The sequence below is a fragment of the Peromyscus californicus genome, unplaced genomic scaffold (assembly GCF_007827085.1).
Source record: "Peromyscus californicus insignis strain IS unplaced genomic scaffold, ASM782708v3 Scaffold_6__1_contigs__length_162567912, whole genome shotgun sequence".
In the NCBI taxonomy this organism is placed as follows: domain Eukaryota; kingdom Metazoa; phylum Chordata; class Mammalia; order Rodentia; family Cricetidae; genus Peromyscus; species Peromyscus californicus.
In genome coordinates this window covers 112,261,620-112,289,553 of record NW_026294584.1, presented here as the reverse complement: position 1 = coordinate 112,289,553, position 27,934 = coordinate 112,261,620, and the positions used below count along the sequence as shown (strand labels likewise).

The following is a 27,934-nucleotide window of genomic DNA, read 5'->3' as shown; positions in this document are numbered from 1 at the left end:
TCTTTCCTCCCTCCAAACCCTCTCATATATCCTTCCTTGCTCTCTTTCAAATTAACGGCCTCTATTTTCATTATTTGTTGTATACCTATATGTATGTATATACATATGTATTTTTAAGTACATAAATACAGCCTGATCAATCTGTATAATGTTGCTTGTGTATGTTTGCAGGGCTGACCATTTGGTATTAGATAACCAAGTGGTGTGATCTTCCCAGGGGAGGACTATTTCTCACATCTAGCGTTAGCATTCCCTAGTTGCCTATAGTTCTTTGTGTAGGACTGGATTCTCTTTTCACAAGGGGCTGAAACTCTGGATGTCTGAATGAACTTTAGCTTTTAAATGCTGGTAGATTTTTTTTTCTTTAGTATTATTAGACCAAACAACTTCTGACTAGACAAAAGGAGGCCGTTGACTTTAAGTTTCCTTCCATGACCAAGTGTGCAAAAAGTGCATTCAAACTATATCTTTTAAGCAGTGTGCACACTATATACTGATGGGTTATATTTTATTGCTTCCCAAATGTCTTAGTCCCTCCAAACTGCTATTACAAATCGCCATAAAGTAGCTGGTTCACGGACAACAACAGAAACTTAGTATTTACAGTTCCGAAGCCTGGGAGGTCCAAGATCAACACAGCCCTTGTTCTGATGTGGGCTCCTTTTCCCGGTTCATGGCTGGCATGGCTTTGGTACGTCTTGCCTGAGAGGGCAAAGACAGTCTGAGACCTTTTAATGGGCATTTGTCTTCTGGCGCCACCTCTTGACACAGGAGTGTGCTGATGAACGGCATTCAGATTACAGAACTCAAGTTTTGAGGAAGGTTGTTTCGTTTGCAAATGCTCCAGGATTTGGGGACAGTGCCTGGAAAGTCAGGCAGGCAAAGCAAAGATAACCAGGCCCAGCGTGAACAGGTCAGATGTTTTTCGAGTGCCAAGAGAAATGCGAGGCCTAACCGCCGATTTTACTGCGAGGCACGTGCGGTTCCGCTCGGAGAGCCAGGTCTCGGCGCCGACCGCAGCCGTCAGCAGAGAGCGGGCACAAATCCGCAAAGTCTCCTCTCAGGAACCGTAACTAAGGGCAACGCTCCGCTCCCGGATGTGGCGTCACGCCACCGCCCCTTCCTTCCGTCTGGGCGGAGCTCGGCTCCCGGATCTGATGGTTGTGTACGTGGAAGGCCAGCGCATGCGCGGCGGGGCCGGGCTCAGCTGGGCCGGAGGCTGTGAGCTGCCGCGCGGCCCCGGGAGGTGGTGGGCCCTGGCCACCGCGGAGGCCCCCCGGAGCCGGCCGGAGCCGGCGCTGAGGAGGGGCCATGAGCTGGTTCAACGCCTCGCAGTTGTCCAGCTTCGCCAAGCAGGCCCTGTCTCAGGCCCAGAAGTCCATCGACAGGGTCCTGGACATCCAGGAGGAGGAGCCGAGCGCCTGGGCCGAGGCCATCCCGTACGGCGAGCCGGGTAAGCGGGTCCCGGGGAGTCGTTGCCTGCTCGCCGTCAGACCCCAGCCCCGCGGCCCGCCTGCCTCGGCCCCGGTGCGGGTCCCGCTGACCTCAGGTGTCAGCTCTCAGTCTGCCCCTGGCCCCAGGTCCTTCCTGCAGGGTCCCGAGCACAGCCTCCGATCCCCTAATTGCTGCGCATCTTCCGCAGTTTGCGTCCTAGGTCCGAACTATGTAAATTCACGGAGTCAGGGAGCCCCGCGGGTAGCACTTAATGAACACTTCATGCTTGGTAGCACAGACTTTACAAAACGCTTCCTCGTCTTTAAGAACAACCCGAGTCAGGGTTGGTAGTTGTTCTACAGAAGAGCTAAGCGAAACTCTGAATGCATAAGTAACCTGCTCCAGGTGAGGCACAGAATGTACTGGGGATAGTACCAGGGGGCTGTGTGCTTGTTCCAAGAGTTCCCAAGTGTAACTCATTTTCTGCAGACCCAGGTCTTTCAGATTGGCCGAAATGGCCGAAATTGCTCTTTCGAGGGTCCAGTTACTTGTGTCTTTAAGTCTGAGGGGTTCTTGAGCATTTTTGCGTTTGTAGCAACGGACACAGGAGTACAAACCTTTGGATGAAAACAATACTTGATCACTCTCTGGCTTCTGGTTTTAGTTGTACAGTGTTCAAGACTCGGGGCCCAAGTTTGAACCACTGATGTCTTAGTGTATGTGTGTATGTAGATATGTCATGATCTTACTTCTTTCTGTGTTACATGACCTTGCTATGGAATAGCTCATCTTGCTTTTTTGTGTTTGGACCCCAGAGTTTGAGTTACTAAACTGGAGATCAAATCAGTTTCAAATACAATCTTTCTTTACCCCCCTGAAATCTGAGGCATGAATAGTGCTGTATAATTTATTTCTAAGGGCAGGTTATCTGGAATGGAGCCAAGTTTTCATAAATGCTGTTTTCATTGATTTTCATCACCAGTTGTGTTTTGGATTACAAAACGACATAGGTCTGAAGAATGGGAGTTTAGTTGAGGTAACTGCAGTTTCATACCACGTTTTCCAAGAGGCGAATTTAAACCCACCCATGAGGATGATAATTACCTACCTTGTAGACCTAGGCTAACTAGCAGACCTAAGCTAACTAGCAGACCTAATCTTGCTTTAAGCTTTGTTTTCTGTTTTCACATTGAACAGGTGACTGGAAAACTCTTGTCTCCAACTCAGAGTTTCCTTAGCACTTTGTTCTAGGTAGTGTTGGACTCTTAGTCAAGGGTCTACTTTGTTAAAGAGCTTCTTGATTTTTCTTAAAAAGTCTCCAGTTAATGTGTACCCTCCCTAACAACTTCTAATTGCACACAAAATTTTGGTGATTTTGCTTGTCTACTATTTAATTTATAATAAAAAATATAAAGAAATACTTTGGGTTTGAAGAGAGAGGCACTGGCAGACTGGTCATTAAGTACATAAAAGTAAATTTATTCACTAGAACTTACTGTTCTCATCAGTTTAATTATGATTTCAAAAAAGAACATCTCTTATCTCAGGTTCAGTTTTGAGTGCTGTTGTCTGTTTAGCTTATAATCAAGTTTTATCTAATGTTACAAGAATAAAATGATTGTGTGCCTAAATAGTTCTGTTTAGGATTTAGACTGTTTTTGTGAGATGAGTCACATATCTGGGATGGGCTATGAAACCTATATCATTACTTTAAGCATGTTCTGGGAGGGGAATAACATACTTGCTTTGGCTAGGAAAAGCCAAGCCTGGTCTTGTACTTGTTCATAGACCCTCTCAGGTCAGCCCACACTGGTTTTATTCTTTTAGGCCCAAAGTTAGTCTGGAACCTAATTAGTGATACTGTAAGCAAAGATGTTACAGGGTGCATTTCATAGGCTTTTTCTCTCATATGAAACCTCTGATGATGATTGAAATATTAATGCTAGATATGTTTTATTTAATGAGTTAATTTATTTTTTTGTTAAAGGAATAAGTCCCCCTGTGAGTGGAGGATGGGATACTTCAACCTGGGGATTGAACTCAAGCACTGAACCTCAGAGTCCACCAACAGCCTCTCCTAAAGCAATTACAAAGCCAGTTCGAAGGACTGTAGTAGATGAATCTGAAAATTTCTTCAGTGCCTTTCTCTCCCCATCAGATGTTCAGACCATTCAGAAGAGTCCAGTGGTATCAAAACCTCCGGCTAAATCACAGCGTCCAGAAGAAGAAGTGAAGAGCAGTTTACATGAATCATCATCTCCTGGCCAGTCCAGAACTTCTGAAACAGCTGAGTCAGAAGTGAGAGACTCTGTGTGTGTCTCAGGAGAAACTCCGGCTGTGGGCACTCCATCCCCTGTACCTGAAGGCAAGCATGCAGAAACTGCTAGTCAAGAGTCTGAGGTGAAGGTGCCCACTGTGCGATTGAAAGCGTCTGAAAATGTAGTGAATGTAAACACAACAACAGAAGATGGATCTACCACATCCACCCAGTCTCTCACGGCAGACACTAAGGATATGGCTTTGGAACCTAAGGAACAAAAACACGAAGACAGACAGAGCAATACACCTTCTCCTCCTGTTAGCTCCTTCTCATCGGGCACTTCGACCACCAGTGACATTGAAGTTTTAGATCATGAGAGTGTAATAAGTGAGAGCTCGGCTAGTTCAAGGCAAGAGACTTCAGATGCGAAATCAAGTCTTCACCTCATGCAGACATCATTTCAGCTGCTCTCTGCATCTGCTTGTCCTGAGTATAGCCGCTTAGATGAGTTCCAAAAACTCAACGAGAGTTGCTGCTCGTCGGATGCTTTTGAAAGAATAGACTCGTTTAGTGTGCAGTCTCTAGATAGCCGGAGTGTAAGCGAAATCAACTCAGATGACGAACTGCCAGGCAAGGGCTATGCTTTAGTGCCTATCGTAGTGAACCCTTCGACCCCAAAGTCTGCAGTAGTAGAACCCACTGAAGAAAAGACTGAAGAAGAGGAGGGAAACGAAACGTTGATTGCACCTTCTGAAGAAGCAGAATTAGAGGAAAGTGGCCGAAGTGCTACTCCTGTTAACTGTGAACAGCCAGATACGTTGGCTTCCCCTACACCAGTAAACGAAGGGCATCTTGTCTCTGGCCCGGCTGCTGAGCAATGTGAAGCTGCTGACAGTCAGCCGGAAGCACTGCCTGAGAAAGAAGACATTTGCAAGGTAACTACAATGTTTGGGTTTGGGATGTGTCAGTGATGAAAACATTCTCATGGACATGTGATGATTTGAAAACGTAGATCTCTGGTCATTTAATTGTAGCAATAAGGACCTTAAAATGGATAATGTTGATATTAAGTTATTTGAAATGTCTGCAAAGCAACTATGATAGGATAAGTAGATATTATAAAAAAGCTTAATGTTTCCGTTTTACATTTTTATTGTTGAATCCCTATCACTTTAAAATTCCTTTATGCTCCATACATCCTTATGTCAGTTTGCAAAGGACTGTTTATGTCACATGTATCTTTAACTCTTTTAAAGATATACATGTTAAAGCAACTCAAATGTTACTATTTTTTCTTGTATCAGAGTATTTTGCATGTTTATACTCTTTATGGGAAATTTTAGATTTTGTCTAAATGAATACTATTGATGTTTTCCTGTGATTAATATTCTAATGTTGATGTTTTGTTGACATAACTAGTATACTTGTTAAAATCTTTTGGCTTGGTTTCTTCTTATGCTGTTTTTGATATCTGCTGTTAATAGCTATCTTATGTGAATGAGAAAAGGAAATGCCCAGGGAACAAAAGTGAAACTTAGGATGACAAATGACTTCTTCCTAATACATACAAAAGAAAATGGTGTCGATTCTTCAACGTTAAATCAGAGCTTTGGTTTTTCCTGATTCTTAGAAATTAAACAGGAGCTGGCATCTTTCATAGGCTTCTGAAATGTATATATAACATATGTGGAGAAGTGTACTGTAAGTGCTCAGTGTTGCCTTACCTACCGTTTTTGAAAGGAGCAGATTCTGTTTCCTGGGTTTAATATTATTCAGAAACAAACTGCCATGCTATACTTTTGAATGGGTGGTAGCAACCTTGCAGTATATGCTGATACTTTGAATCGCTGAAAGCCAGCACTAGTTACTGTTCATGTTTTCAGTGTCTTTATGAAGGTAAGTGATTTTTAGTCTGTCCTGACTCAGACAAGACTTTTTGGAAGCTGGAAAGGCACCCTTTCTCCCTTTACAGATAAGTTTATCACTGCTTTAGCAAGACCTAAGGAATGTGATTCATAGAATTACTTCTGTTATCTTTGTGTGATATATCCTAAAAAATTCAAATTACGTGCTTATGTTTTTTAAAAGTATTTTTATTTTTAAGTACAGTGGATAATAGTAAAAAAAATTATATGTTTGGGTTAAAGAATAATAAGAACACAAAGGGATATCTAGATACCACTAAAGGAAGATCTGAAACCTTACCAGAAATTTTGAACCCTTTCTTGACCTTTTTTTTTTTTTTTAATTTTATTTATATTCCTTCCTTAGTGGTTATACAAATAAATAAATCCTAGATTTTTCTGTTAGAAACAAAATGCTTTAAATGTCCTCATGCATATCACCTAGTATATTCACCATGTGCTTCCTCTAAGGTATACCTAGAGGTGGAATTTTTTGCATCCTCAGATTGGTAGCTGATCAACTAGTACTGCCTAATTGTTTTGTGTGCTTTCCCATCAGTCATGTGCTTGCTCTGCTTTGTGCTTTCCTGGCAGAGGTGTTCTGTGTGACCACAACATTGGGTTTTGATTTGTGAATGGCATACCCTTATAGCTCTTTAAAATGATTGACCTGTGTTTGTTCTCTTTATCCAGACAGTTGAATTTCTGAATGAGAAACTAGAGAAGAGGGAAGCTCAGTTATTATCTCTTAGTAAGGAAAAAGCACTTCTAGAAGAAGCTTATGATAACTTGAAGGAGTAAGTATTCAAAGCACGTGAGTGATTTCTCACAGTATGTGCAGGCCAGTGTACTTCGATGTTTTGAAATTAAAATGTTTCACAACTTGGGGCTGGAGAGGTGGTTTAGTGGTTAAGAACACTTGTTGCTTTTGCAGAGGGCCTGTGTTTGGTTCCCAGAACCTTCATAACTCCAAGGGTACCAGGTTCATATGTGGTATATGTACATACATGCATGCAAACACTCATTAACCAAATCTTTACAGAGTGTTTTGCAGTTGAAATTGTTTATAGTCACTGAAAATTGCTTAGTGTTCCAGTTGTTACCGTATTTAAAGATTTTTTTTCTTAAATTATCTTTACCATATCTTTGGCATTGAAAATTGTTTCATAAAAATACATATGTATATATATGTATTTCTCCTTATTCTTTTAGTATTAGAAATTTAGAACATATATTTAGTGAAAATTGAAATACTGAAGTTAAAAATACCGAACTGGTTTACTTTGAGATGACTGAGGAAGTGTGACCCAGAAGATTCATCGAAATATTTGCTTTTGTCTTAGTTTTGCACATCTAATATTGGTGACATTTCCACCAGTTGGTTTTGTTTGAAGTTTTTTAAAATTAATTTATAGGGCTGAGGATACAGGTCTGTGGTAGAGCATTTTCTTAGCCTGTACAGCCCTGGGTTCAATCTTGAGCAATACCAATAAATATATAAAGGAAATTTAGCAAGTAATTTTTTTTTTGAGAAAGTAATTGGCTGGCCAGATATGATGGCACATATCTGTAATCCCAGCAGAGAAGCAGAAGCAAGGGGATGAGTTAGAGGGGCTTCTTGTACTATATTGTAGGACCTTGTCTTAAAAACAAAACAGAATAAAAGTTACTGGACCTCACACAGTTCTATTTTAATATGGTATATATTGGAAAAAATGTGTCTGCATTTTGGGAACGGACCTTATTACCTCTGGACTGTATAAACAGTATCTTCATTCTCGTGTATTTTAAATCTAGTGAAATGTTTAGAGTAAAAGAAGAAAGTAGTAGCATTTCTTCCCTGAAAGATGAATTTACCCAAAGAATTGCAGAAGCAGAAAAGAAAGTTCAACTAGCCTGCAAAGAGAGAGATGCTGCTAAGAAGGTAATTTAAACTGTAGAACTTCATGAATGAACTCATATTTTGGTATCAGAAAAAAATAATATTAAAAACATATATATATAGTATATTAACAAGTAAATTATAGATTTTTGCTCTATTAAAATTGGTAGATTTTAATACTTTAAAGAAATCTAGGAACTGGAGATTTGGCTCAGTAGACTTTGAAATACCCGTTGAGCAAACACGAGGACTTGAGTGTGGATCTCCAGAACCCGTAAAAGCCAGGCATAATGGCGTGTGTCTGTAACCCCGGTGCTGGGAGCAAGGGCCGAGAGATAGGTGGAGCCTTCAAAAGCTCGTTAGCCAGCCTTGACAAATTGATGAGCTCCAGGTTCAGACCATGTCTCAAAAAATAATGTGGAACAGTAATCAGAGAAGTCACCTTCCACAGTCGTGCATACAAATGTACACATGCATGCACACAGGTTTTCTTTAAATGGGTACCTATGTAATTTATGAATGAATCCTTGCAAGTTACATAGCAAAGATCATTAAGATATCTAAAAATGATAATTCCTTTAGAATAAGTAGCAAACCTAAATGTTATGTACATTTTAAAAAGTAATCATTAGTCCTATGGATTATTTTCTTACCACTTCAGAGATTTATACTCCTAAGTGTGAATTAAAAGTGTAATTTATAGTTAATGGTTATTGACTCTTCTTTGGCTGGCATATGTAAATTTTGGCTTGTTTTGACATTCCTCATCTTTGATGCTGTTGACATTTAGGAGGCTAATTTTGTTATGGGGGCTATTCTGTTTGGGTATTTAACAGCATCCCTGGCTTCTCCGTGTCATTGTAGTAGTGCCTTCCCTGTTTAGTTGCTGGGGATGGCCAAATGCCTTTTGGGTGCGAAGCCATGCCTATTCAGGAGCTGCTGTGCTCCCATCTGGAGTACTTATAGACTTCCATTGTTAACAATATGGCTGTTAATTACTGAACAAGTCCTAGCTGTTACTAACAATTTAGTGTATGCATTTAACTTTTTGAGATTAGGCTGCTTTCCCACTTTATTTATTTTTTAATCTTTTACATTTTAGTTTCTGTGTGTGGGTGTGTGTGTACGGGTCTGGGTGTGTCCAGGTCACATTTTGCTTGGCACACTACAGGACACATATGAAAATATGCGGGTCCTGTACATTGAGTACAGGTCATCAGCTTTGTGTCAAGTGCTTTTAACCACCAAGCCATCTCACAGGGCCCCGTCCTACTTCCTGACTAATGTCAATGGTAATTTATTGTTTTTCTATGTGAACTCTAACACAGAGTCTCATACTTCTACCTGCTCGGTTGCTTTAATTAGCTAGCTCATTTCAGATACTGACAATAACTTGATAACTTCTTATCGTATGCTGCTATGTTGTTCCAAATGCAAAGCATAGCCTAGAGAGATACTGAAGGACAGTATAGGAAGTTGTTTTACTCACATTTCCATATTAAAACTTGCTTTTATAACTGATGTGTGTAGGCTTTAGTGTGGTAATCAAAGCTGTTTCTTTGTCTTAGTTAACTAGGTAAGTGGGTTGACTCAGCTGACAAATTTATTATGGGAATGTGATTATGGGTGGCTTCTTCAAATGGGAAAGCTGAGAAAAACGTACCTAGAATGAAAATAATCCTTTATGATAACCACAGTTCTTTGTTTTGTTTTGTTTTTAAAATTAGGAAGTGAAAACCATAAAAGAAGAACTTGCCACTAGATTAAACAGTAGTGAGACTGCAGACCTCTTGAAGGAGAAAGATGAACAGATTCAAGGGTTAATGGAGGAAGGTGAGTTTTCTGTTGATTATTAAAAATAGTCTAAGAAAAGGGAAAATATTATATAATAGATAGTACATATTTTCTAAGAACAAATAGTGAGCTGGGTATGATGGTATACGCCTGTAGTCCTAGCTACACAGGAGACTGGAGGATCTGTTGAGCCCAGGGAGTGAAGATAAACTTGAGTACTACAGAAGCTGTCCTCAGAAAGAGAAAGAAAAGAAGAGGGGAGGACATGAGAACGGGAACAGGAGGAGGAAGAAGAGGAGGAGAGGGGACGAGAAATGAAAGCAAGGGAAGGGTGGGCTTAAACCACAGAAGTGGCTTGTGACCGTTTATGGAAGAATGGGGTCAGATGTAGTGAAAGAAGTATGTGCTGTGTAGCTTTTTGTTAACTCTCCAAAAGCAAGGCAGAATTTGTGCTTGATATGAAAGAGCCCATCATTTAAAGAAAGATATCCAAAGGTTGAAATTCTAGGGTCTATAAGGTCTCTGAATCCTTAGTTGGAGTATAGTGAGCTATGGTTTTAGCATTTGATGACTTGGAGGTCTGGTTTTTCTTCAGTGTATCTTTCTCTCACAGTTTAGATTGTATATTCCATGTGCAGTTTTCTTTATATATCACTGTACTATTAAATGCTTTGTATATCATTACTGATGGCTGTATAAAGTCCATTGTATGGGGGTATTGCAATTATTTTAAGGATTGTTAATGTTGGATCTTTTATTATTAAAATGTTCATATTGCAAATATTGGGTGAACATTTCTAACTTAAGTTGTTAAATATAAATGTGTTTAGAGCATTTATAGAATTTGAGGACATTTGGAAGCATTCACTTCATTTGAAATTAGTATTACCCAACTTTTTTTTTATTTACATAAGAATTCTTTTGAATAATGAATATATTGTATATTATTTGATACAATACTAGATATGACATACTTCCTGTCTTTTTGAGAACCTAGTTTAGCCAGCGGGAAACATAGGTACATAGACAATTTTAAAATACAGCTGTAAGCTGGGTATGGTGGTACATATCTGTCATCCCAGCATTTGGGAGGTTGAGGTACTAGGACCCTGAATTTGAAGCTAAAAATCAAATGAAGACTGTTAGTATCTTGTTTCCTAGAATCCTTTCACGTAATAATTTTAGTATTCATTGATAACTCAGGTCCAAGTGAATTTTAACACTGGAGTTTAAAATTTTTATGGCATTAAAAAAAAAAAGAACTCATGTATGCTACTGGTTAGATAAAGCTTTTTATGCAGATTCTTAAACAATCACTGTTTTTGGCATTTATGCTTTTCTTTTTTTATAATCACCAGGAGAAAAACTTTCAAAACAGCAGCTACATAATTCTAACATCATTAAGAAATTAAGAACTAAAGACAAAGACAGTGAAAATGTTATTGCAAAGCTGAACAGGAAAACTAAGGAGCTGGAAGAGGAGTTACAACATTTAAGACAGGTGAGCAGCAGTCAGTGCTCTCTGTCTGTGTATTGTTTTTTCTTCCTGTAATTGGTCATGGCTTGTGGAGCATTCAGATCGACTTCATGGGATTTCATGCAAGAAAAAGGTTATAGTCTAATAGATAAATGAATAGCTAATATGTTACCTAACATCACTGTGACCAAATACTTGACATGACATGAACAACTTGAAGGAGAAGAGGTTTCCTTTGACTCCAGATTTCAGAGGATGAGATTCCAGTAGTGGGAAGGTGTTGACAGGGGGCTTGGTATGTGGTGACATAAGTGTGTGCAATTGTTTGTTACGTGGTCCAAACCAGGGAGTAGAGAGAGGTGAGGCTGGAAATGGGGAAGAGCCAACTCTGAAGGCCTGTTCTCCAGTGATCATTTCCTCCAGCCAAAGTTTCCATGGCTTTCCAAAACACCCCCAGCAGAGCACATGTTCAGACACATGCACTGGTGGGCCATTTCCTATTCAAGCTATAACCAGTATTAGGAGATTCCTGGCATTATCTACCATGGCATTATTTACTGAAAGATGTTCTTGTCTGTTTTGATAACATAGGTCCTTGATGGCAAAGAAGAAGTTGAGAAACAACATAGAGAAAATATTAAAAAACTAAATTCTGTGGTAGAACGCCAGGAGAAAGATCTTGGCCGACTTCAAGTAGACATGGATGAACTTGAAGAAAAGAGCCGAAGTACTCAGGCTGCCCTAGATAGTGCATACAGGTATGAAGTACGCAGTGTTATCTGTGATAACAGATTCTGTTATCTAGGTTGAAAAAGTCTCTTTTCTTTAATTTTTTTTTTTTTTTTTTTTTTTTTTTTTTTTTTTTGTTTGTTTGTTTTTTTTGTTTTTTCGAGACAGGGTTTCTCTGTGTAGCTTTGCGCCTTTCCTGGAACTCACTTGGTAGCCCAGGCTGGCCTCGAACTCACAGAGATCCTCCTGGCTCTGCCTCCTGAATTTTTTAAAATTACTTTATATTCATTGTATTTTTCCTGCTTGTATATCTGTGTACCACATAGCCAAGGAGTCCAGAAGAGGTTATTGGATCCTTAGAACTGGAGTTCAGCAGTTGTCAGGTGCCATGTGGGTGCTAGGAATTGAACTTAGGTCCTCTGGAAGAATGGTCAGTGCTCTTTAAATACTGAGCCATCCCTCTAGCTAGTCTCTTTTCTATTATTGATTATTAGCAACATTTATAGATTTATGTATGAGTGAGTTTGTTATTAGACAAGGCAAGTCCAGCAGAGTCCTCATAGTTCCTTGTGTTATTATAAGGTGTGCTTACTGTTATTTTGAGGTTTCTGTGGTCCATAGAAATTGAATTAGTGTGGATATGTGTTTACTTTTGCATTGGAGTAAATGAAAAATATCAATGTACTTTTGAAAGAGAACTTACTGATCTTCACAAAGCCAATGCTGCTAAGGACAGTGAGGTGCAGGAAGCTGCTTTGAGGCGTGAGATGAAGGCTAAGGAAGAACTTTCTGCAGCACTGGAGAAGGCCCAGGAAGAAGCCCGTCAGCAGCAAGAGGCCTTAGCGCTTCAGGTAGGCAGTAGGTGGTTAAAGCCACCTTTTATGTATTTGTGCATGTTTCTGTAAAGTGAAGCAGTTGACTAGCAAGTGTGAATCTGTTCTTAGATGAAGTACATCTGGTAGGCTTCTGTGATCATGTTACTGGCATTTTAGAGTAATGGATTCTACAAACCTTACTTATGTGTCTTTAGAAATGTCCTTAGTGCAGTGGTTCTCAACCTGTGGGCCACAACCTCTTTGGGGGTTGAACGACCCTTTCACAGGGGTTGCCTAAGAGCATCGGAAAACACAGATATTTATATTACAGTTCATAACAGTAGCAACATTAAAGTTATGAAGTAGCAACGAAAATAATTTTGTGGTTGGGGTCAACACAACGTGAGGAAGTGTATTAAAGGGTCTCAGCATTAGTAAGGTTGAGAACCACTGCCTTAGTGCGATGCATATACCTTGCTGTTATTGCTTGGTTTTCTGTGAGGTTTATATATATTTATAAGTATATAGTGCGGGGGATGTAGCTCACTGGTGGAGCCTCTGCCTCCTATATGCAGAGGGCCCAGCACTGCTGGAGGAAGGAGAATTTTGTGAAACTAGGTATCCTGTTGTCAGAGTAATGTATGTACGTATAATTAAAACATACAGTTTCAATAGACTACATTATATAGTTGACTTTTGACACATTTGTAACATCTCTGGCAATTCATGAGCCTGATGAAGAAAAAAAATTTGGAACACATTGTTTTCAAAATCATCAGATATTGTTGGGTGGTCATGGTGCATGCCTTTAACCCCAGCACTCAGGAGGCATAGGCAGGTGAATCTCTGTGAGTTCGAGGCCCGCCTGGTTTATAGAGCAACTTCCAGGACAGCCAGGGCTACACAGAGAAGCCCTATCTTGAAAAATCAAAAGAAAAAAGAAAAAAAAAAATAGTTCAATATTGAACATCTGGGATACTTACATCATTTGGCTCTTGTTAATGATGCTGCTGTAAACATTCATTACACTTTTTTTTTTGATTTTTTTTTTTTTTTTTTTCAGTGTAGGGGGTCTGACCAGCCTTTTGTGTGCTAGGCAAGTGCTGCCCTACTTAGCTATAGCTTCATTCCACAATAGGAATTATGTATACGGATACCTAGTTTCCCCAGCACTGTTAAAAAACAAAACAAAACACATGAAACTATTCTCAGCACCCTCAATTAGCTTTTGGTTTTGTTTTACATTTTTGGTGGATAAATTACTTACAGTTGAAAGCTATATAACAAAATACAGTCAGACAGCATTTGCTTCTAATTTATCCCCTCCTTCTTGCTCCTCTTTGTCTAAACATCAACCACTTGACCAGTGTTTGCCTTATCTTTTCAGTGTTCCTATTATAAATGCAGACAGTACGTATGTCTGCTTTTTAATCAATTCACCAGGTACACGTGTGTCTCCTTCCCTCCTCTTCCATTAAAGACCACACTTCCATGTTTTACAGCTGGCATTATGGACTTAGTAGGCTGTTACCTTTTTGGTTAGGAATCTTGCCTTTAACGATTGAGCCATCTCTTCAGACTGTTCTGATGGTTGCATAATAGTTGAACTTAGAGTTTTAGTTTTATACCACTTTGCTATGTAATTTTCAGCTTTATTTTTGATGGGTTTGGATTGTTTTCAATGTTTTGCTGTTGTAAATCATGCCATGTTCCATATATCCATGTGTTTCTGCCACCCTATCAAGAAAAGATACAGAATATTACTATTTTAAATTAGTGGGCTTGAGCCGTGGCTCAGCAGTTAGGAGCACTTACTGCTCTTGCAGACCCAGGTTGGTTCCCAGATCTCACATGGCAGCTTAGAACTGCCCATAATAACTCCAGTTCCAAGTGGTCTAGCGACCTCTTCTGACCTCCACGGGCCCTTGTACACGTGTAGTACACATGCATACTTTTAGACACACACACACACCCCAATTTTGAAAAATTCTTTCAAATTAAAAATACATTACTATAATAAAGAAAAATTGAGGGAGTGAGGAATAGGGTATGGGACTGTCATTCTTAAAACCACCGTGGTATATAAGGATTGCTAATTTTGTGGGTTACTTTGTTAACATTATCTCCATCTAGTTTTTTTCTTAAAATTGATAACCATAGATATTATAGTCTTTTTTTTTTCATTTAGGATGAGTAAATATTTTCTGTATTGATTATACTTTTTAACACTTATGTTCATGTATGAACATTTGAAAACAGATTACAATCCTGATGGCTGTTTAGAGTTCTGGTTTCATTTTGTCGTTGCCGGGCTTGCTAATGCTGTAGAGCGTCTCTGTATGCTCCATAGAATAAATCTTCAGGACTACAATAACCAGATAGAGGCCTGACATCATTTTTTTATTATTTAAATATATTGCCACAGTAGGCAATTGTAAAGTATGCAACTGTGTATGAGTGACACCCTCTTCCTTAATTTTTTCTGAGACAGTGTCTAGCCATGTTATGCAAATGACCCTCAACTCTTGTCTCAGCCTCTCCCTAATAGCTGTGACTGCAAACACACACCATTATACTTTGCTAACACTTTTCTCTTTTAGTTTTAGTTTTGGGGTGTTTAGATAAGGCCTACTATGTAGCACAGACCTTTCTGGAACTCCCTATGTAACCTGGGCTGCCCTGGAACTCAAAATGCTCATACTGAAATCACAGGTGTATGCCACCACACCTAGTTTAGTGCCTAGATTTTATTTATTTACCTACTTCTTTATAGCTCATCTAGTTCTTATCACACCCTGCCTTGTGGCAAATGTTTATGCATACATTATCTCCCCTCTGTTTCATTGTATGTCAGAGCTGTACATATTTGCAGGCTTTTTTTTGGATAACAGAGTGCTTTCTTAAGTAGATAGTGAATATATTTATAGCTCTGGCATTGCTTAAGGAGCGGGATGTGTGCTCATTGTTTAGTGTGAAGTGTCATACATAAAAAGTCAACACAAATGTCACCAGCAGGAAGTTGCAGCCAATGTTCTGACAATAAGTGTTGTTTGCCTTGCAGGTGGGGGACCTTAGGCTCACATTGCAACGGGCAGAGCAGGCAGCTGCCAGGAGAGAGGATTATTTACGCCACGAGATCAGTGAACTTCAGCAGGTAGGTCACAGCTTTCCCAAGCACAAGGTTACACGTGTGTCTTCTTGAAGTAACATTCCTGGATTGAAAGCATTATTACTGTATTCTTACTATGCCTGCAATTGGATGTATTTTTATAGCTTAGGTGAACCAAGCTGATCTCCTGGGGGAAAAAAAGGAAAATCTTTAATTTTGTCTTAAAGGAAGTAATTTTAGCATGATAGATTTGCTGTCTATTGAGTATATATATGTACACACGCACACACACACGCACACATATGTATATATAATGTATATTTTTTTTAGTAAGAAAGCTAATAATTTTTCTCTGGAAAAATTTCTTTTTCCAGAAATCTAACTAAATTTAGGTTTGCTGGTGTTTTTAGTGCTTTTGTTTCTGTCAGTGGTAATAACCTGAGGATTTTTTGATTCAGAGACTCCAAGAAGCAGAGAATCGAAATCAAGAACTGAGTCAAAGTGTTTCATCAACAACAAGACCATTGCTTCGACAGATAGAAAATTTGCAAGCAACTCTAGGGTCTCAGACTTCCTCGTGGGAAACGCTAGAGAAGAATCTTTCTGATAGGCTTGGTAATCTCTTCAGTATTTTATGTTTGGTTCAGGAGACTTTCTGTCTTGTGTGTAGAAGTAGGATAGTGGTATGGCATTGAAATTCATCTGATCTCATGGTGACATTTGGTGTCTAATATGTATAGATTTGTCTTCCCCTTTTTCATTCTTATATCAATACCTCAATCATAACTCTTCTAAAGCAGTTAGTTTTCCTTACACAGTGTGTCATATACTTTACTGCCTACCATTTCATTTGTAGGGTGTCTGTGTGTGTGTGTGTGTGTGTGTGTGTGTGTAAATTCATGTGCACATACTATGTGAGTGTGTGTGGAGACCAATTGCTTCTCCCCCTTATTTTTTCCCTGAACCTGGAGCTAATTGATTTGGCTAGATTGACTGGCTAGCAAGCTGCATGCATCCCCTCCTGTGTCTGCCTGCCTGGCTTTGGGATTACATGCTTTACTCACTTGCCTTTGATATGGTGCTGGGACTCCCAGCTCGTCCCTGTGCTCACATAGCAAGTACTTTACTAAGCTATCTCCCCAGGCCTGATTCTTTCATTTATTTTTATAGATGGCTAGACAACTCTTTTCTTGTCCCTCATCCAGAGGTTGCTGCCTCTGACCTCTTTCTAGCTTGTCTACAAGAATGTAAGTGACAGGGATCAGATACAGTTCCAGATAGTGGTAGAATTCCAGGAGCTGAGGCAAGTCTGAAAAGGATCAAGATGAAATCCTAGAAGAGAGAGATGATGGAGTCTTAAGACTGCATATTCTGCTTCCGTATAGACATTCCTTGAGCTATTTCCTCACTGCTCTTAATAAAGAAGACAATGTCAAGGTGTTTCTCTCTAGTCTCAGGCAAGTGGTATGTGTATACCTGGATGTCCAGACGCTAACAGACTCATGAAAAGTTGATGCATGCCTTCTGGTTCTCAAGAATCCCATGTATAATTGGAGAGATATCATGTTCTTGTGACAAAGCATATGAGTGAGGGGTCAGGAGATAAGTGTCTGGTGTAATACTGTGTTTGACTTTTCAGTCAACAGCAAGTCACTTAGTTTACTCCAGACTCTGTCTTTGAGTGACTCCTTGTCAGTCCTGGGATGGCAACTAGATTCTTTTTTTTTTTTTTTTTTTTTAATTTTATAGTTAATTTAATTTTACATATCAGCCACGGATTCCCCTGTCCTCCCTCCTCCCACCCCCCAGCCTTCCCCCCCAATCCACCCCCATTCCCACCTCCTCCAAGACAAGGTCTTCCCTGGGGATTCAGCTCAACCTGGTAGATTCAGTTGAGGCAGACCCAGTCCCCTCCTCTGTACACCAAGACTGAGCAAAATATCTCAGCATAGGCCCTATGTTCCAAAAAGCCAGCTCATGCACTAAGGACAGGTCCCAGTCCCACTGCCTGGGGGCCTCTTAAATAGTCCAAGCTAATCAACTGTCTCACTTATAGAGGGCCTGGTCCAGTTCCCTGGGGGCTCCTCAGCTATTGGTTCACAGTTCATGCATTTCCGATATTTGTTCCTGTGCTTTTTCCAGTCATGGTCTCAGTATCTCTTGCTCATATAATCCCTCCTCTCTCTCGCCGATTGGACTTCTGGAGCTCTACCTGGGGCTTGGCCATGGATCTCTGCATCTGCTTCCATCAGTCACTGGATGAGAGTTCTATCATGACAGGGTGTTCGGCCATCAGGTTACCAGAGTAGGTCAGCTCGGGCTTTCTCTCGACCATTGCCAGTAGTCTATTGTGCTAGAGAGGTCCCCAGAAATCCACAAAGATACCTCCACAATAAACTACTGGCAAACTAGATTCTTAGCTTTCAAGTGTTATTTAGTAGCCCATTGGAAGCCTCTGGGGCTGTTATTTTGTTGACAGAGAAGCTTAATAAATAGGTGCAGGGCTCCTCCAGCCTGACCTAATGCAAACAGGTCCTCCTGAAATGCACATGGAAGTTATCACTCCAAAGTGTTGAGTTCAGTTCAGGGCAGCTTCCCTGTTCTGTTAATTAAACTTTGGGACATTGAAATTGACTCGGGGGAATGACTGAATAGAGAGTATTACTCTATTCATATACTTCTAGTCTACATAAATAAATAAAATAAAATTTAAAAAGTCATCAGTGTTTCAAAACTTTAGTGTTTTGATTGTTGAGTGTTAGTCTCTGAAATGTCTGTTTCCGTAGTTTAGCCATTTGCTTGGGGAAGGATATCCTGGCTGGTTCCAGTTTTTGACTATTATGGATAATGTCCTATGTCTCATGAGGAGAGAGTGTCAACTTGTGCATTAACTGATGTTGGCTTGCTTGTCTCAGTTGGTAGTCTTGTCCTAGTTTGGAAATTTGAGTCATTAGGAGTTTGAAGTCAGAGCCAGCCTGGTGTCTGATCTTCCCTGGGTTATGTGTGTATGACTTTTCTTCCTCTATAATCAGGTGAATCGCAGACTTTGCTGGCTGCAGCAGTTGAAAGAGAACGAGCAGCTACAGAAGAACTCCTTGCCAACAAAATCCAGATGTCTTCGGTGGAGTCACAGAATGCTCTCTTACGGCAGGAAAACAGTAGACTTCAGGCCCAGCTAGAGGCAGAGAAGAATAAACTACGAAAACTGGAAGACGAAAATAGTCGGTGAGTGTATTTGTGTGGTATTCTCTGGTTCCATGACATTTTAAGTCACCGTTGGGAAGTGTGTTTGTTGGGTTTTAGCCTCATTGCAGTGAGAACTAGAAGTGAAAACCTTGCAGCATTTAAAGGCAGGGTCATTACTGGCATGCATTAAGCTAGTGCTAGGAGCCATTGTGTTTCTTTCGAAGTTATGTGTTATGTTCTACATGTATTTATATTTTTCTAGGGAAAGATTTATCCCATTAATGTGATTTTTTTTTTTTAAAGGGTCTAATGCCATCAACAGAAAGGAAGGGAGGTGGGAAGGAAGGAGGGAAGGAGTGATTATTGTGCATGGAACTTTTTATAGTAGTCTTCCAGGTTTTTCTAAATAAGTATTTGGATTCTTCTGCAACCACAGGGTATAAAATCATTCATCTGAAATTACATAAGGTTATAGTGGGTATGTTTTCGCCCTTGACTTCCAAAGAGAAAAATAGTTAAGTAAAAATGAAATAAATGTCTGCACTTCTATAAACATTCCATAGAACTCCTGCTTTTTTTTTTTTTTTCCACCTTTGAACTTGGTTGGAATGATAATACTTAAAATTACTGCTTAAATGTCTCATTTTAAATCTCAGAGTACTGGTTAAAAAAAGGGGGGGAGGAGGGAGGACAGAGGAATCTGTGGTTGATATGTAAAACGAATAAAAATCTCTTAATAAAAAGAAAAGAAAAAAATGGGAAAGAAAAAGTAGAACTTTCCCCTTGTGCTTCAGCTAATGAGTGGAATCCCAGTGAGCTGGGACAGTCAGTTGGGAAGTCTTCGGGGCTGAGCTGCTGATACGATGACAAGTGAATATGGAACTGGAGTTTTTAATAGTCTGTACTGTCACCTTTTTGTTTTAATTCCCTCTGGTTTACTAGGTACCAGGTTGAGTTAGAAAACTTAAAAGATGAATATGTAAGAACACTTGAAGAGACAAGGAAAGAAAAGGTATTTTTCTTAGTGTTCGCTCCCCCAGGGCTGGCATTAGAGATGGATGGGGATGGTAGCAGCCTGCTGAGGAGATGAGAAGGGTGATATGGACCCTTGTCTTTGGTGGTGGAATGGCAGCTTGTGTTTTACACTCTGAGCTTTGCAGTTGACTTCCTATGGTGCTGTGGAGTAGTGTCTCAAAACTACCTAACTGTATCTCTCTCCATTAGACACTGTTGTGCAGTCAGTTAGAAATGGAAAAAATGAAAGTTGAACAAGAAAGGAAGAAAGCCATTTTCACTCAAGAAGCAGCAAAAGAAAAGGTACTGAATTGTGTTGGTTTGAGTTGGTTTGTGTAGCTGAGCTGTTGTGGGTGACATGGATTGATCTGGGTTTACTTGTACTCATATCTTTAGAATTACTATACTGGTCAGGTGTAGTAGCATTGTCAGTGCTCCATGTAGAACGGAGTCATTGGAGTGCATTCAGATCGGCCTGTCATTGGCTTTGAATTAGATACTTTACACTTTCAAATGAATTTTGTGATTTCTCATGGCAACTAATGTAGCAAATGGCCCATAGGCAACTTCAGAATAGAACTGGCTTGTTCTGTCTTTGTGATTAGTAAATGTAGTGAGGTTGTTTGGTTTTGTTTTTATTTATTTTTTGCATGTGTTTGTGTTTGGTGCGCATGAATATGTGTATGCATATTTGCATATGTGCAGGTGTGTCTGTGTCCACATGCATGTGGAGGCCCAAAGTTGACACTGGGTATCTTCCTTGATTACTTTCTACTTGTTTTGTTGAGACAAGCCTCTTGCTGAACCTGGGGCTAGCTGATTCTGGCTAGTCTAACTAGCTAGTTTGCGCCAGGAATCCTGTCTGTGCTTCCTGAGTGCTGGAATTACAGGCAGCCATCACATTTGCCTGACTTGTCCGTGGGTTCTAGGGATCCGAACTCTGGTCTCCATGCTTTATGCACTAAGCCACCTCCTTAGCTCCGAAAGGTAATTTTTACAAAGTGGGTTTCCTGTACTTGAAGTAGTGTGGCATACTGAGAGTTAGCATATGTTCAAATAGTACACAAAAATGGAAATTACCTTTTCAGTGTAGTTGGAGTTTTTAAATTTTAGTTTTATTTTATTTGTGTGGATGTTTGTCTGCACATAAGTCTGTGTTTCACATGCATCCAGTGTCCTCGGAAGCCACAAGAGGGCATCCGATTACCTGACAAGTTACAGGAGTTGTGTACACTATGTTCCTGCTGGGAACTGAGCCAGTGCTCCTTCCTAATTGCTGAGCCATCTCTCCATCCCCCAAGTGTTTTGTTGGGTTTTTTGTTTCGTTTTGTTTTGAATATATTAAAATAAGATAGGTAAGTCAGAAATTTCAGCACTTTTACGAGTAATTGACAATATGTTACAGAACATGAAATAGTTAGCTTCTGCAGTCATTTCAACCAAAGCATTCTCATTTCCTTAAAAAAAATAAATAAACCTGGCTAACTGTGTTATAATATAAATGGGGCAATACAGGCTTTTAATTTTAATTAAAAATTTTTTTATTATGAGTAATTTAGTGTGTGTGTGTGTGTGTGTGCGCGCGCACGCGCATGTATCTCATGATTTATGTGTGGAGGTCAGAAGATATCATGCTAGAGTTGTTTCTCTCTCTTTTTACATACGAGTCCTCGGATTGAACTCAGGTCAGATAAAGCATCTTTACCTGCTGAACCATCTTGCCAGCTCAGCTCTTAATTTTAAATGCTTTTTATACTTTGAGAAATTGTATTTATAACATTTTATGGAGGAATTTAATGCCTTGGTGTTCATTAATCCTAGAAATTTTTCTTGCGTCCCTTATGTTTTGCTTCTCAATCTTACAGATTTTTTTTTTCTCTCCAAGGACCACAAACTGTTTTCTGTTTCTAGTACTCCCACCATGTCACGCTCGAGCTCTATAAGTGGAGTAGATATGGCAGGGCTCCAGACATCTTTCCTGTCTCAGGTAATGGCTTACCTCTTACATGTGCTTAGTTCTTACCTTGAGTAAGGGAACATCAGGTTGGTGGTCTCCATAACCTTGTTGGGGAAATTCGTCAGAATATGGTGATAATTGAAGTAAAGAAATACAGATGATTTTCTGCTTTTGAGAAACGCAGACATTTGAATTGATAAGATCTTTGTTTGAACTTGATAATAGAACATAACATATGATAATTGTCTGTGTTCTTTAACTGAATAGGATGAGTCTCATGACCATTCATTTGGACCAATGTCTGCATCAGCCAGTGGAAGCAATCTTTATGAAGCTGTAAGGCTGGGAGCAGGATCGAGCATTATTGAAAATCTGCAGTCTCAACTAAAGCTGAGGGAAGGGGAAATTAGTCATTTACAGGTACTGGAAAAATGAAGTGTGCTGTAGAAGCCTATGAGATAGTGGGTCCACTTGAGTTCTGAGCACATTGGAAAATAAGATGAATGAGTGACATATGAAACCCAAAGTGTATCACATATAGTAATGATATAAGCTGGAACCAAATGAGCCTCCTAACTGACTGACTGCCAGAAGTAGGCAGATTTATCTGCTCTGTCTTAGGAAATGCTAGGTGCCTTGTGCCGTGGCCTGCCTAGAAAGGACCTGTGTAGCACAAATGTTAAAAGGGTCTTATTATAAAAATAAACCTGGAGCCAGGTACTGGAGTCAACACTGGAAGATCAGAGAAGCAGAACAAGCCACCTCGCCTTGCCAATTCCTCAGCTGATCCTGTTTCCTCAGACTGGAAGCCTCTGAGTCCTAATCCAGAATGAATCTCAGCTGAACTGCTGCTAAAAGCCTAAAAGCCTAACCAACCTAGTTCCTGGTTTTCATGCCTTATATACCTTTCTGCTTCCTGCCATCACTTCCTGGGATTAAAGGTGTGAGTCACCATGCCTGGCTGTTTCTAGTGTGGCCTTGAACTCACAGAGATCCGAATGGATCTCTGCCTTCAGAATGCTAGATTAAAGGTGTGCGTGCCACCATTTTCTGGCCTCTGGCTGTTCTGTTCTCTGACCCCAGATAAGTTTATTAGGGTGCACAATATTTGGGGGAACACGATATCACCACAGACCTGGGGACATCTAAGCGGGGATAGCCCATTCTTTCCCAGCGTCTTTTCTCATCAAGAAAAAAGGAAGTGCTGAACCAGCATGCTTGCTTTATTTTTCCCATAAATGCCACAGGAAAAGTCTCTCTTCTTCCCCACAAGGAATGAGTGCAATGAAAGAGACCTGCACATAGAAGAAACAACACAAATAGGAGGGAGCTGTAAGGACTGTTGCTGTAAGAATTAGGAAAGGAGTTTTGTAGTTTTTGATGTTAAACTTACACACTCAAAATGAATACCTCTTTCACTTCCCATTTGAACACTTGTGAAGTGGGTTGATGTGTGTTGATGTGTCTGTTGAGAGTCCTGCTTAGTTTCTCATGTAGTAGTGAAAGCTTTTAGCAGTTCAACTTACGTAGTTGGGAGGGGCAACACTGAAGTATGTTCTCACTGCTCTGGCTTTTTCCAGTAACTTAGAATAGTGGAAATGTGTGTTGTTTTCTTAGATTAGAGATAAACATGGTTGCATTTTTCAGACAGATCACTGTATTTTCTTGACTTCTTTCTTTCTTGCATAGTGAACCCTATAAATAAATAAATAAATAACTTATAAAGAAAGTTTGGGCCCCTTGCCCCCACTGTTCAGCATTATATGTTGACATATGTTTTTCTTCAAAAATGACACATTAAATATTTTTATGTTAGTGAGAGCATTAAACAAGATATGTTTTTATTGAAACCATTTTATGATTTTGTTTCTCAGCTAGAAATTAGCAATCTAGAAAAAACTCGATCCATAATGTCTGAAGAGCTAGTTAAATTAACAAATCAAAATGATGAACTGGAGGAGAAAGTGAAAGAGATCCCCAAGCTTCGAGTTCAGCTACGAGTAAGTATTCTTCACTTCAGGATGAATCGAAGATATTTTCATCCAGTTATTAAATATCAAGTTTTTAGTTTACATCAGGTGCATATGTGTGACTTAGTAATTTCTTTGAAAATTAAGGAGTCAGTAGTTGAGTAAAGAATGTTAAAGATGAATCTGTTGCTTGTGTCATTGCATATCTAAAGTATTTTCACAAAACCTTTAGTACTACTCAAAGAAAATGAGATTTTATTTGGCCAATACTTATTAAAGTAAGCATGTACATTGCATGCTTTGTAGTATTTGACTCAATGTTTGTTTCATCACATTACTGTGACATAATTCAATGTTTGGGCAGACTAGTCTTGTGGGATAAATGCCAAGTAATACTTAATCCAAATCTGTCACGAAGACAGAAATCTCATCAAGTATACTTAAATTAATAGGGAGGAGACTGATTAAGTCGTGTTTGGAGAGAATTACAGATTTAGTGGGGAAATAGGGGTGGTGTGTGTGGCATATGTGCATGTGTATGTGCTGGGATGTGTACCAGGAGGCCATGAGGATAAGTGGGTGTCCTGCTCTGTCACTCTTCACCCTCCTGTTCCCTTCAGACAGGAATCACAGTCAGCCTGGAGCCACCAGCCCCAGTGAGCCTTCTCCCAGTTCTGGGGTTACAGGTCATGTGACTTTTTATGTGAATGTTGAGGGTTAGAAGTGAGGTCCTCATGCTTGCTCAGAAAGTGCTCTTACCCACTGAACCCTCTATTGAGGTTTCCAAAGAAGTTCCTCTTTTTGTTCTGTATTCCTAGATAGACTGGGTATAAGTTTAATTTTTTAAAAGGTAAGTTTATTCTTTTTAAAATTAATATTTTTGTTCAACTCGTGATGTTTTTCTATTGACTTGTAACTACTGTAGATATTTGTATGGTCATTAAAGGATTATAAACAAATATTTTTTAGGATTTGGATCAAAGATATAACACTATTCTGCAGATGTATGGAGAAAAGGCAGAAGAAGCAGAGGAACTTCGCCTGGATCTTGAAGATGTAAAAAATATGTATAAAACTCAAATAGATGAACTTCTAAGACAAAGGCTCAGTTAACTTGTGAAATTCATATTCCCATCAAACTGAATGTAAACACTTAATATATAAATGCAGACTTCCAATAAATTCTTTTATAGAGTTAGAAAATGGGATTTGCTGTAGAGTGTAAAAAAACTTTTTTAAAAATTCTTTTATAGTATGTAGTTATATTTGCAGTTAAATTATTTTGTGCAATATTTGAATTTTATTTTTGAAACTATTCTTTAAAAATTTTTAAAGCATTTTTTTTTGTGTGTGCCTTGAACAGCACAGAGAATTATTACTTTACCCACATAGCAGTACAGTTAGGAAAGGAGATTGCTGTTTTCATATTATTGTGGCTATATAATTAATTGTATTGTATCTATAATTTATATGTGTTTGTATATATTGAGAGACTTACAGAGTAATGTTAACATTGAAACTTTGAAATCTTTCACACTGAAAACATATTTCTTGAAAGTATTTTAAGCATTTAAGTGGAAAGGTTATTAAGCCTGTGACTAAATTATAAACTAAGACTTTCCTTTAAAAGCAGAGGTCACACTGACATGTCTAAAATATAAAGAGGAATTTAAGCTTAAAAAATATTTCTGTTTTGAAAATTTATTCCATGTGGCTTCCACAATGAAGTGTGAACAAATGTAGACCCTTTTTATTACTTTTTATTACTTATCCAAAGAAAGCTTATAAATATTCAATATTAGCTACACATAATTGGATAGTGGAAAATTTTGCTTGCAATAAATTTTGACATAGCATCAGTAGCAGGTAATTTTGAAGTATTTTACTACACTGTGAAACAAATCTAACATAATAAAATCACTGACAAAATTTACTCTTAAAAATTAGTCAATTTACTTTTTAAAAACTACTTGTTTAATTTTATACAGCTGTATTTTGGGGCATTAAAAATGAATGTTTTAAAACACTCTCCATAGCAAAAGAAAAGTTATAGGAGTACATTTAAATTGGAAATTTTATAATTTTGCATAGTTTGACATTTTTTTAATTGAAGTTTCAACAAGCAAAAAAATAACAAAAAGTAGTGTAGAATAGCTTTAGAACATAGTTATGCACTCTTCCAAAAGTTGCTTTGTTTAAAAGTTAATCGGGTTGTGTTTTAGACCTGTAAAATATTTTGATTTTATTACTGAAAATTATTGAACTGCTTTTATCATAGCCCTTCTTTATCTATTCTTTTGCTTTTTGTGGTTCTAGCTAAGGTCAAAAATAATCCAAAAATACATGGAAATCCCAGAAGGAGTTTCTAAGTGCAAAGGTGTATGCTGTTCAGAGTAGCCTGCTGAAATCTCACTAGTTGACTGCATTTGTCCAGTACATGCACACCCCCCTTGTTAGTCACTGAGCCGTGTCCGCCACTGGGTCTACTGTCATAGTGTGGCAGGCTTGTGTCAGGTAACCCGTCTGTTCTTTAATGGCCCCACAGTGAAGAAGCTGTCAGAGGTTAGGCAGAAGTTCTTCCCTTTAGCAGAAAGATGAGCATCACTGTTGGCTATCTTGCTGGAGGTTGGTAGCTTCCACTGTTTCAGGCATTCAGTGAGGGTCTGAAATTATCCTCCCCACAATGAGAAGATAGGATTTAAAATAAAAACTCGCTAAATTTTAGTTACATTTTAAACAGTACTTCAGAATACAGCTGTGAGTAGTCATCTTGCAGAATGGAGAATTTTGGGGGGTGATTCAAGTGACCTTGATTTTGGTCCTTGTGTTCTATACAGTGTTTCTGTCATTGGGTCTCTCTGATTTGTAGCATGAGTAAATGTCCTTTTGGTGAAAGTCACAGTCGTAAAATTAAGTTTCTATATTTTAGTGGTAGGGAACCGCTTCTTAACTTTTTTTCCAGCTTTAAAATGTTTAAGCCGGGTGGTGGTGGCATACACCTTTAATCCCAGCTCTTGGGGGGCAGAGGCAGGTGGATCTCTGTGAGTTCGAGGCCAGCCTGGTCGCAGATCGAGTTCCAGGATAGCTTGGGCTACACAGTGAGACCCTGTCTCAAAAAAAACAAAACAACAAAAAACAGCAACAACAAAAAAATCAGCTTTTAATATTCAGGGGCAGGACGACAAGTCTGACAGCAATAAAAATGTAGAGTCTGAAGAGACAGGAAACCTCAATTTCATAATTCTTGGCAAGCATTTGAAACTGGTAGTTTGGGAATATAAAATACTTCTTAAACAAATAGTTTAAAAAGTGGCAGAGAAAAAAATTGAAATTAAAATTTTCTGTATTAAACTATAAATGTTACAATATCAACATTTAATATTTTTCTTGTCCTTATTAATAAAATCAGCTACACTTAAAATCTTAAAGTGTTTTCAGCTTATTTATTTATAGAATGACACACAACCATTTATATCTATCACATGGTCTGCTTCATCTGCAAATTAATAGCTGATAGTCAAACTGTCTTTATTTTGACTAGTATATATTTAGACCTTTCAATACATTTCAAGTTGGTAAGGGGTACTGAAGAAATTTCTTATAAATAATCCAGTCGGTGGCAGAACACTTATTAAATATTGGTTGCTCTTTCATTAAATTTGCTTATATATCATTGAAAATTCTCTACTCATATGCTAGTAGAATATTCTAGTGCATAAAATAGTTTGGAATTATGTGCTTCCATTCCTGAGAAACAAGGAAGATACTTGGAATTAAGAGTGTAAGAGGCACGGGCACTTGGTATCAGACGCTGGGGCCTCTGGGAGCCTGGGTGGAGAGGCTGCTGCTGCTGCTGCTGCTGGGCCTCTCTTGAAAGCACTGTATAGCATTTAGCATGTAGAATGTACCAAATACATGGTAGTACAATTCAAAATATTCTAAGTGTGGATGATTTCTGACTTAGAGGAATTTCAGTTTTTACAGTTAAGTAAATGAAAAGAATATTCAGGAATTATTTCCCCCATCCCTCAATTATTTAATTAATTGAACGTTTTATTTGAGTGCTTACTAAAAAGCACCTGATTTGTAGTATTTAAAAGAAAGCCCCCAGATTAAAGAATGAGTGTAAAAGTCTTATTTTCCTATTGTTTGTTTAGTATTATATACATGTATGTTCTAGGCGATCACTTCTCATTTTCATTACAAAAAAGCTGATCCAATTTTTCTTATATTTGGTCAGTTTGAAACTTAAAAAAAAGCTACATATTTTGTAAAGGGCTAAAAATATCATTTAAATATAGACTGATAAATTATTTTAATTCCAAATGAAAGGTAATGTAAGTAAGCATGGATCTGATTTAAATAAAGATTTGAAAGTCTGCTAATGTATTTCATTTTCATAT

General features: G+C 38.8%; 1 protein-coding gene and 1 non-coding gene across 2 annotated transcripts; both read left to right on the top strand.

Moving 5' to 3' along the window:
• Positions 1-1,166: 1,166 nt before the first annotated feature.
• On the top strand, positions 1,167-27,920 carry Tmf1 (TATA element modulatory factor 1). Its single transcript, XM_052721750.1, has 17 exons — positions 1,167-1,453; positions 3,422-4,629; positions 6,292-6,395; positions 7,396-7,522; positions 9,208-9,313; positions 10,633-10,775; positions 11,343-11,509; positions 12,175-12,331; positions 15,357-15,449; positions 15,863-16,019; positions 18,437-18,629; positions 19,533-19,602; positions 19,815-19,907; positions 21,490-21,591; positions 21,829-21,981; positions 23,436-23,561; positions 24,501-27,920. Exons 1-17 carry the CDS (start codon positions 1,312-1,314, stop codon positions 24,642-24,644), a joined length of 3,285 nt encoding a protein of 1,094 aa, XP_052577710.1. The 5' UTR covers positions 1,167-1,311; the 3' UTR covers positions 24,645-27,920.
• LOC128100213 (small nucleolar RNA SNORA36 family) lies at positions 17,967-18,097 on the top strand. Its single transcript, XR_008214727.1, has one exon. It is a non-coding gene; the product is annotated as a small nucleolar RNA SNORA36 family (small nucleolar RNA).
• Positions 27,921-27,934: the final 14 nt, after the last annotated feature.

Coding starts and splice junctions, on each gene's coding strand:
- Tmf1 (XM_052721750.1), top strand. CDS start 1,312: ATGAGCTGGTTCAACGCCTCGCAGTTGTCCAGCTTCGCCAAGCAGGCC. Junction 1,454..3,421: donor CATCCCGTACGGCGAGCCGG/GTAAGCGGGTCC, acceptor TTTTTGTTAAAG/GAATAAGTCCCCCTGTGAGT. Junction 15,450..15,862: donor AGATCAGTGAACTTCAGCAG/GTAGGTCACAGC, acceptor TTTTTGATTCAG/AGACTCCAAGAAGCAGAGAA.